General features: G+C 40.2%; 1 protein-coding gene across 1 annotated transcript; it reads left to right on the top strand.

Annotated features, from left to right (window-relative positions):
* The first annotated feature begins 1,165 nt into the window (after positions 1 to 1,165).
* On the top strand, positions 1,166 to 10,230 carry LOC132056316 (RPM1 interacting protein 13-like). The gene is made up of 3 exons (XM_059448454.1): positions 1,166 to 1,598; positions 8,926 to 9,012; positions 9,835 to 10,230. Exons 1-3 carry the CDS (start codon positions 1,341 to 1,343, stop codon positions 9,955 to 9,957), a joined length of 468 nt encoding a protein of 155 aa, XP_059304437.1. The 5' UTR covers positions 1,166 to 1,340; the 3' UTR covers positions 9,958 to 10,230.
* The last annotated feature ends 330 nt before the right edge of the window (positions 10,231 to 10,560 follow it).

Genomic DNA, 10,560 nt, shown 5'->3' with positions numbered 1-10,560 from the left:
CATAATTTTTAAACTAACATATACTAGGGAGTTCCGGGGGACTCCATACCATCAATCACATGCAAACGTGGTACCAGGCGACCCCGTACCATCATGCAACTTACAAATAAAGAATATAAACACCAATGTAATTCAAATGGGACAACATACAAATATTAATATATAAGTCCAGGATCTATTTAGTTCAAAATCCTCGTGAGAACACATTGAGAGTATACCTGAAACAATGCACATACGCATTGGAACTTCTTTGGGTCACAATATGATTTGTTAAAGGATCCAAGATTCAATAAAGTGTCTAATCTTCTTAATAGAATGTCGTGTGAATGTTTCCATACCTCAATGGTAAAGTTCATGCTCTATATAATATGAATGACTTTGGTGATCCAACTAATATAAAGCTGAGTGCTACAGAAAAAAGAATTTCATTTTTTACTGCTCAGTAATATTGTTTCTATATTTTTGTGCTATAAGACATCGTTGTCATTAGAATTCTAACCAGGAAATGATTCAGAAAAGAGGTTGATTGAAACCAGGCCCAAATGGCCCCTTTTATAGGCCTCCTTTGGAGAGAAAGCGAAGAAATTGCACGCTTTGTCCCCTAAGTAGGCCCTTCAAAAGGGCTGGTTTTAATTTTTGTCCTTCAAATGAGATGATCTTTAACTTTTATCCTTCAAAATTGAACTTATGCCTAACAGAGTATAAGTTCTTTAAGGTTCATTAAAGATGGGGCAATTTGCACGATTGCCTTTATTCGGGGCTGGTCTTTAATTTTTGTCCCTCAAATTGGTGGTCTTTAATTTTTGTCCTTCGCTAAAACTGCTTAGTCAAAAATTAAAAAAAAAAATCGCAAGGTAGAGTTTGGATTCGCAAGGCAGAGTTTTGCCTGCATTTTTTTTTTACGCAGTTGAAATTTTGCAAAACTCTGTCTTGAGGCCTAACTTTTGCTACGAAACTCTGCCTTGCGATTTTTTTTTAACTGAGTTGAGTTCGAACCCTAAACCTTATGGTATTAGGTGAAGGCAAAAATTAAAGATCCGCAATTTGAGGGACAAAAATTAAAGATTAGCGCATTTGAAGGACAATCCGTACAAAAAAAAAAGTTAATAGGAACCAAAGTGCAAAAATGACCACAGATAAAAAGCCTTTTGGAGGCCCATTGTGGGGGAGAATAGAAAAGGTCTACGGCTACTCCTCTTCCCCAAAAGAAAAGAATTCGAAATTTGAACAGCCACATACTACAACTGTCCTTCCAAAACAAGACTCCATAAACATTTCTCATTGTTCTAGGGTTTGATGTTTGAAATTGTTTCCGTTAAGCTTTTACTGTACAGTAAAAAATGGCGAAGAAGGTCGGAAGGTCGGAATGTGTTACCCCATTGATAATTGATTTAGCTTCTTCATCTTCTTCTGATGAAGGAAGTCCATTGAGGCCCATATTTTGCCTAAAAAAGAGAGAGCAATTGAAGGAATTTGAAGAGAAAGAGGAGTGTTTTATACTTGATTTTGATCCTTACGACTCAGTGGATATCTCAAAGCTTTCTTTTTGTGAGAATGATGATGCTCCTGATATCTCAGTTGTCTCTGAAAAAGGCCAGGTATAGTTTAATCTCTACTTTTTGTGAAGTGGGGTTCCTTTGTTTTCTTGTTTTCAACCATTTTGGGCTAGCATTCTTGATTTTGTGCCAATGTATAACTTTAAATTGCTGGAGCAGTAAATGGGCTATGTTTAATCTTGTAATTAACCTTCTGGGAGTGGAGTTTGGACCCTGTTTTTACTGGTTCTGCTTCTCTTTAGCTTTGATTGTGAAAATAAAGATGCAAGGATGAATTTTATTGCTTGGTCAGAAAGTCTATAGTAGAAGCTTCCTTCTATGAAATTGTTAACTACATGAAATGTGGTCAAGTTTCTTAATGATTGGGTTCTTATAACAGCTAGAGTAACTTGTGAATTTTTGAAAAGGAGATATGATAGAGCTATTCGAGATGTTCAAAAAGGTAACTTTACTTTCTACAGATCTAGTCCACTGGAGAACTATAATGATAAGGATTACTATATTAAATGTAGGGGTGGCAAATGGGCCATTTGGGCCGAACTTGGGCTAATTAAGATGGGCTGAATCAGTAGATGGGTCAATGCCCAACCCTGCCCAAAGTGCATTTGGGCCAGGATGGGCTGGGTCAAGATGGGCTAAACAATGGGCCGTAATCCAACCCGCCCAACTTGGCATACCTCGCTTTAATGCGTCAGCCTTGTGCTTAGCTATGTGCCCCGTTAAATTTGTAGTTCCAGCTACTGAGTCGGCCAAAGATGCTTTCCTGCATGTCTTACATTCAGCCCCCAGTCTATTGTCAGGATTACTATTCAATGGTAACTCCTCATAAAAGTTCCAAACTTTAGAAGTGGTTTTACGTCGTTTTGATGAACTTGCAACACTTAATTCATTGGAGTCGACATCATCATGGTCTATCAACATCATCAAACCCCTGTAGTAGATTAAGATTTAAGATTCAAAAAAAAAATAAAAAATTAAAGACTGTTTAACAGCGAAATAAGCTTTAATTTTGAAGGACAAACTAAACATCACAATGCAGTGTGCTTTTAGTGACATGATAAAATATTTGCAGCAAAAGAAAATAAAGAAAATAATAGACTTTCAAATAAAAGATTTGTATAAGCAACTATTATAATATTTGCAGAAGCAGAAGTTTTCAGCTAATATGAGCTTTTAGTGACATGATTCTTCTTTTAGGCTACCATTTTGGTAAATATTGTGTAGCAGCAAAAGAAAATTAAGAAGAAAAAAAATCGAGTCAATTTACTGTAATGGAGAAATGGAGGGATGGAGATAAAGAGAAATGAAAACTTACTGTAAGAAATATTTTCCCTGTCCTCCTTTCATTACTTGAATTGGTTTATATACAAAATAGGAGAATAATATTCTAACCTAAAATAGGAGATTACACAATATACAAAATATGCTAACCTAAAATAGTAGACTACAAAATCTTCTAATTAATATTTACAAATTCTATCACACCCCCGCAAATCGAAACGGGAGGCTTACGAACGCCGAGGCGTCCCGAAAATCTTCAAATAAGACTGTGGTAGTCCCTTGGTGAAAATATCGGCAATCGATAATGTGGGAAGGAACATGAAGGACACGAACACAATCCGCGCAACAACCTTCTCACGAACAAAGTGAATGTCCATTTCAATGTGTTTGGTGCGGCGATGTTGCACCGGATTTCCCGAAAGATAAATGGCACTCACATTGTCACAATATACCATAGTGGCCTTATGAATAGGACAATGTAATTCCAAGAGAAGATTGCGAAGCCAGCGAGGACTCGGAGACAACATTAGCAACCCCTATACTCCGCCTAAGCACTCGAGCGAGAGAGGGAGGTTGGCGTTTCGAAGACCACGATATCAAGTTATCCCAAGAAAAACACAAGAACCGGACATTGATCGACGACGTGTGTGGTACCCCCCCAATCCGCATCGTTGTAAGAAAGAAGATCCGTAACCGAGGGACGGATAAAGATGCAAACCATAGTTAAGTGTACCCCGAATGTAACGGATGATACGCTTAAGCGTGCGTGCATATGAACTTTGTCGCGGTGCGTGCGTGTGTAAGCATACACATTGAACGACATAAGAGATATCCGCCTCGTGAAAGTAAGATGCGAACGAGCACCTGCGAGGCTTGCGATAGTGAGTTGGGTCGTCGTAAGGAGCACCGATGTGCGCTCACCTTCGGTTTAGTATCAATAGGGTAAAGTAGCCTTATACAAAGACATCCCGGCTCTATCAATGATTTCCTTGGCATACTTGCGTTCTGCGAAAGAAACATCCCATCCTTATGTCGAGTGACATGAATGCCAAGGAAATAATTCAAAGGACCCGGATCATCGCCTTCATAGCAAATTCCGAGGCAAGAAGAGTCATAATGGAGCATCGGAGAGAATCGAGGGAAGCGATGAAGAATAATATTATCAACATAAAAGTAGCATGTATGCCATCTCGGACCGCTTTTTGTAGATGAACAAAGAATTGTCGATCTGCCGTTTGAAAAACCAAGAGAGAGACATAATCTGCAAAACGCTTGTACCATGCTCTCGGTGCTGCTAAGCCCATATAAGGACTTACGGAGTAAACATACATAATCCGGATGAGTAGGATCTCTCGAAACCCGAGAGGTTGATGCATATACAATCGTTTCTGAGCTCACCGTGTAAGAAAGCATTCTTGACATCTAGCGATGAATAGGCCACCTCTTTGATGAGAAAGACCGAGAATCTGTACGGATCGTATTTTCGGCCGACCACCGGATCAAGGTCTCACCACAATCAATGCCCGACCTGTTGAGTCTTACCATCACCTACAAGACGGGCTTTATGCCTCTCAAAGTCACCATTAGATTTTCTTTATGAGTAAAAATCCACATAGAATCTAATAACATTCACATTAGGTGGACGGGCACCAACTCCCACGTCTTATTTTTAATAAGAGCATCAAATTCATCATTCATAGCCATTTTCCAATTCGGGTCGTGAAGGGCGGTCGAGTTACGAGGAAGAGGATTTCGTAACCGTGGTCTTTAAGTTAAAGAGGCGTTTTGGCTTAAAAATACCATGCGACTCGGTCGCCATTCGGGACGGATTGGGAGAAGGGAAAAGGCGGGGGTGACGGTGGGAGGGACGCGCGGCGGAGGGGATAGGGGCGGTGGGCAGGGTGCGGTGGGAGTGGGTAGGCGGCGGGGGCCGGGTCACGGTGGGAGGGGAGAAGCAAAGTGATGCAACCACGATGAAATGCCATCGTCCAAAAACTCATAAGTAATAGAAGTGGGAGAATGTAATTTGGAAAAGGGGAAGACATTCTCGTCAAAAATCGTATGACGAGAAATAATGATTTTATGGGACTTAAATCATAACACTTATACCTACATGATTCGTAGGATACCCCAAAAAGACACACGGTGTAGACCGGGCTTGCAATTTGTGGATAGTTGGAGAAGGAAAGAGGGGATAGCATAAACACCCAAAAACCCGAAGATGAGAGTAAGATGGCTTTCGTTGGTAGAGCACTTGAAGAGGAGAAACGTGACCTAATAATTTACTTGGTAAAATATTAAGAAGATATGTTGCGTTGTAAGGCGTGATGCCGGAAACGAAGGAGGGAGAGAAGCATGTGCAAGAAGAGTCCGAGTGATATTATTGATAGATCGGATTTTTTTTTTTTGGCTTTCCCATTTTGTGAAGACGTATGTGGACAAGAAAGACGAAATGACATCCCATTAGACTCACAAAATTTCCCGAATTGATCATTATCATATTCCCTCCCATTATCACATTGGACATTTTTAATATGACGTTCAAATTGAGTGTGAATGTGGGTTTTCAAAGCTAAGAATTTCGGATAAACATCGGATTTCTTAGCCAACGGAAAAGTCCATAAAAATTTCAAAAATCATCCATAAAAAGAACATAATATCGATGACCCAATGAACTTAACACGGGAGAGGTCCACAAATCACTATGAATAATATCAAATGGCATCAAAGTTTCGGAAATAAAAGAATCAAACGGCAACTTAATATGTTTACCAAGAACACAAGAACGACAAATACTAGATTTATTACATTCAATGCTTTTACGAACCCTAAGACAATCTAAGATAGAATTTCCCGGATGACCCAAGCGTACCAAAAAGAGAAGACAATGCCGCAAAGTTTGATGAAGTGGTGGTTGGATATTTGATGGTGTGCTAACCGGATAAAGATCTCCCCGACTATCACACCGCATTAGTGGCATTCGCGTTTGAAAATCCTTCGAAAACCCATATGGATCAAAATCAACGAGCGTAATTATCGGTTGTAAACTTTCGACCGAGATTAAATTTTTAATGAGTTTAGGAGTACGTAAAGACATTTCGTAAGGATAAAGGGGGGGGGGTTTGGGGGAGGCGAAACTAGTGTGACCACAACCACGAATTGGAATCGAATGACCATTTCCCACAACAATACCATCATTTCGATTGCTCAAATTAAAATAAAGACGAGAGATTACCGTCCGAGGATGTCATATGCAGGCTGCTCCGTGTCCATGTACCACCCTGGTCGAGTTACCCATGGTCACGCGTGCATCGCGGGACTCAACGCTTCTGCTGGAACATACGACCCGGAGAAGCCACCGCCGCCGCGTAGCCGCCGAGCCGGAGCGAGGCCCAAAATACCCCCGCCGCCGTGGCGGGGGATCGGCGCAAGTGACGAGCTCACAGTTCGTCGGGGCACGGGGTGAGGAGGAAATTTCCGCCCACGGGGTCAGCACCCATTGCCGGCCAACCGCCGCCGACCGCCATCGCCGGTAGTCCATCGCCGCCGACCGCCGCCGCGCCGGTAGAATTACCGCCGCCACCTATGATTTCGCCACCGCCCGAGCCGCGGCCCGAGCTCGCCTTACCCCGCCGCTTCCGCACCCCCGTCGCGGAATTTTTTTGATTTCCCTCGGCGTGAGCTCGAGTTATCCGAGGGAGTGGCGTCGTCGACCGAGCCACCATACCGAGCTGCACCCGCGAGACACCATAGCCGCAAGTTCACGTTCTTCCAAAACGAGAGAAAACCGAGCCTCGGTGAATGGTGGGAGCGGCTTTGCATGGCGAATTTGTGTCCCAACCCTTTTGTGCATCGGTGGCCGAGACCGAGTTGAAGGACAAGGCGGCTATTCGTCACGGGAGCCCCAACGTTTTTCGGTTGATCGGCAAGCTCTTGAGACGTTGACAATAAGGCGGAGGCATTGGGAAAATCCTCCATACGAGTCGTCGTGAATTCTTGATCAAGTCACCGCACGAGAAGTTTGATGATCTTGGAAGATATCACGTAAGCGGTCCCAAGCCTCCATGGCGTGCATCCGGTTCGAGGATAGTGTTTAACGGATCATTCGAAATCGTCGAATAAATCCATTGAAGCACGGTGGCATCAATGGTGGTCCATAATTCAATTTCCTCATCCGTTTTGGGAGCCGGCTTCTCCTTACCCGTAGGTGGAGGAATGATGTGATGAAGGACCTTGTGAGAACGAGCATGAATTTTGAAAAGCTCGGCCCATGTACCATATTGTGAGTTTTCCATCTCAAGAGTAACGAGAGATGTGATTCTTGATATCGAGACCGCGAGGGCGGGTGGAACGTGGGCTTAGCGGGGTGGTTGGTGCGTCGGCCATGGGAAAAGAAAGGAAGGGGGCGACGGCTTAGGGAGGAAAACAAAAAATAGGGATTTAGGGCGTAGCGGAAGGAGGAAGAAGAAAGAAACCCTATTCTGATACCATGTAAGAAATATTTTCCCTGTCCTCCTTTCATTACTTGAATTGGTTTATACACAAAATAGGAGAATAATATTCTAACCTAAAATAGGAGATTACACAATATACAAAATATGCTAACCTAAAATAGTAGACTACAAAATCTTCTAATTAATATTTACATATTCTATCACTTACTGTAATGGAGAAATGGAGAAGTTGCTGAAGAAGAAATGGAGAAATTGTTGTAATTGACGTTGGGGTTTGAAGATTTTTACTCTAGGTTTTAAAGTTAATAAACTGAAATGGGGGTTTGAGAAGTTAGCTTCTGGGGATAATGAATGGGTCAATTTGGGCTAAAGTAATGAGCTGCTTTGGGCTACCTTGGATAAATGGGTTAAGTTGGGGTAGCCCAAACTTAGCCCATCATAATTGTATGTCATGCCCAAACCCATGAAAACCTGGGCGGGTCAATTGGGCCTGGGCCGAAATTGCCACCCCTAATTAAACATGGTAAAGTTGCTGCCATGTGACCAGGAGGTCAGGGTTTAGAGCCATGGAAACAGCCTCTTGCAGAAATGCAGGTTAAGGCTGCGTATAATAGACAATTGCGGTCCGGCCCCGGATCCCGCGCATTGCGGGAGCTTAGTGCATTGGGCTGCCCTTTTTTTTATATTAAACATGGGAATCATGATGATTAGTTGTATCAAGGCAATGAAAAAGAGGCATTTGAATTTAGTATATTGCTTTGTTATAAAAACTAATTCTACTTCTGACTTTTCAATGATAATTCTGACTTTTCAATGATAATGCCTTTTGTTTGACTATTAAGTCTATGACCTTGAAGCCCAGTAAGAAAGGTAAATGCCTACTAGTTCAATTAGTCATATGGGCGATGTGGTTGCACTTACACTTGAGGTGATTTTTCGACTCCGTTTAGATATCACATCATTAATGTACAGATTAAGTCTATTATAATGGAGGAGTTAATGACAAAGAACTTTTCCCCTCTAAATCGAACACCACACTCCCTTAGCATGAAATGATACTGATAATCTCCTGATGGTGTTGGGGTGAAGTGATACAAACACTAACTTAATTAGTCGGTGAACCAGTTCTTAAAATTTCACAATTTGAATTATATTATCAGTGGTCCGACTTCAATAGCCCAGTTGAGTTTTTCCTGCGCTGTGTTAAAAATATACTTATTTGGTGAACAACCAACAAGTGTTGGATTGATCCTGGATAATATCCTAATTCATACTTCCCAGAGAACAAACAAAAGGCTGGATTATAATCTTTTGCTCTTTCTCACGATTCCTTATCTGTGTACACTTACCTTTTACATATTTGTCCTTGATTTTGATCCTTATGACCCCGTAAATTTCTCAAAGGTCTTTGTTTCTAATAATCTTGATACTTTTGAGTAGTTGCTGAAAAAGCCCTGTGTTGTTAATCACTAGTTTTCGCCAAGAGGGGTTCCTTTGGTTTCTTGTTTCCAACTATCATTTGGCTACCATTCTTGATTTTGCGCCCCTGTATAACTTTTCAGCCTTGGATAAACCTTTTATTCTTAATGGCCAATTTTACAAATAAAATGTTTGTTGTTCTTGATGGTCAAAAGGTGGCATGTCGAGATTTTCCACATCCAAGGCATGCTTGCGCCAAATATCCTTTTGAGAAGACAGCTCACCAGACCCACTGTGAAATGGTAATATTTGTTTTATTTTCCTAATTACTATGTAATTTTCTTATGTCATTAGATTAATCATTTTAGACTCAACCAGATTGGGATTGACACAGTTTTTGTAGTAGTAAATTAATCATCTTGTGTGCCTTTGAGCTTTGGTGCAGTTTAACTGCGATTATTTCATTTGAAGTTTTAACTTTATGCATCTAATTCTACTATAATGTTCTTGCTTCAGGTATTTCAGTAGTAAGCTTCTGTTATCATGTTGCCTCTTAGCTTCTTCTATTTAAAAGGAATTAGGTAAGAAATATCTGTTGGCATATAGAAGGTATAACTTAGTAATAGAGAACTGTTTCTTTCTAGTGGTTTAAGTTGTGAGATTAGCATTGTCAGTTATTCATCTGAAAACTATTTTAGCTGAATATATAACGCCTTTTGTAAGACATGTTTGAGTTACCAATTTATTTAGATTTTCTCTAGCTTTGTAGATTTTTTATTGCCATGAAAAATTACTGGTCTAGGTGAGAGCTAACCTGTGTTGGGTTGATGTCTGACTATTTATATGTTAAAAATTGGACTTGTTTGAAAAGAAAGAAATATCCTTGCAATCCATTGTTAGCTCCATAAATTCAGATTAAAAAATGTGGCAGTTCTGAATTGAAACTTCCACGAGTGTCTCTACAAACATAAACAGCTTACTCTTGTAGTAAATTCCTTGTATTATTACTCTAGTTTTACCTGTAGTCATATGTAATACATTCTAATGCTTCAAAGCTATGTCTTCTATAGTTGATGTTGTTGTATTAAATTAATCATCTTGTGTGCCTTTGTGTTTTGGTGCAGTGTTATTGCTTTGTATGTGATGTTGCTGCTCCTTGCACATCCTGGACTGGGGCTTCAGCCCATTGCCATGCAATGAATAATGAGGCTTGGAAGACTCTGAGGAACAAGTTACTGAAAAATTAGTATTTTCTACCATGTAACTTCCCTAGAGTTATAATATTGTGCAATTGGATCTCTGGCTTGTTGAAACAGCGTCGTTAACTGCAGTATAGTTATCTACCTAGTTATGATCTGGGATTAAGCTGAATACGACGTCTGTATTCAAGTGTCTCTCAAAATTAAGCTGGTCTTTTTTTGTAGATATTTTGCCAAGTTATGTATATTAGATGAAAAACGGTTGAAATGGAGTTAACCAGTAAATGCTTCAAATTCAGTAGAAACTGATTTTAACCTGCATTCTTTCTGTTCTTTCTCTTGGTGTTACAATGTTGCCGATAAAATCCTCAATCTTTGCGCGTACATTCTTGTTGTATTTATGTCTGAACTATTTAAAATAAATAGGCAAAATACATCAAATCACCCTTAAACTATACCCAAAATGTCGATATCACACCTAAACTATAAAAAATAATTCGTTACACACCCGAACATCTAAAAACCGAATTTATTTACCTTATAAGTGACGTGGCAAAAAAAATAATGATAATTAATAAATAGGCGAGTGAAGTAGTAAAAATAATTTTTAACTTAATAAAAACTGATTTTTTTTCAACTCTTCTTCTCCAT

This window comes from Lycium ferocissimum, chromosome 5 (assembly GCF_029784015.1).
Source record: "Lycium ferocissimum isolate CSIRO_LF1 chromosome 5, AGI_CSIRO_Lferr_CH_V1, whole genome shotgun sequence".
NCBI lineage: Eukaryota > Viridiplantae > Streptophyta > Magnoliopsida > Solanales > Solanaceae > Lycium > Lycium ferocissimum.
This window is presented reverse-complemented; position numbering and strand designations above follow the sequence as displayed.

Bases quoted from the DNA above. Each gene is read 5' to 3' on its own strand.
- LOC132056316 (XM_059448454.1), top strand. From the start codon at position 1,341: ATGGCGAAGAAGGTCGGAAGGTCGGAATGTGTTACCCCATTGATAATT. The intron at 1,599-8,925 runs GTATAGTTTAAT...GATGGTCAAAAG, and splicing joins TTGTCTCTGAAAAAGGCCAG to GTGGCATGTCGAGATTTTCC. The intron at 9,013-9,834 runs GTAATATTTGTT...GTTTTGGTGCAG, and splicing joins ACCAGACCCACTGTGAAATG to TGTTATTGCTTTGTATGTGA.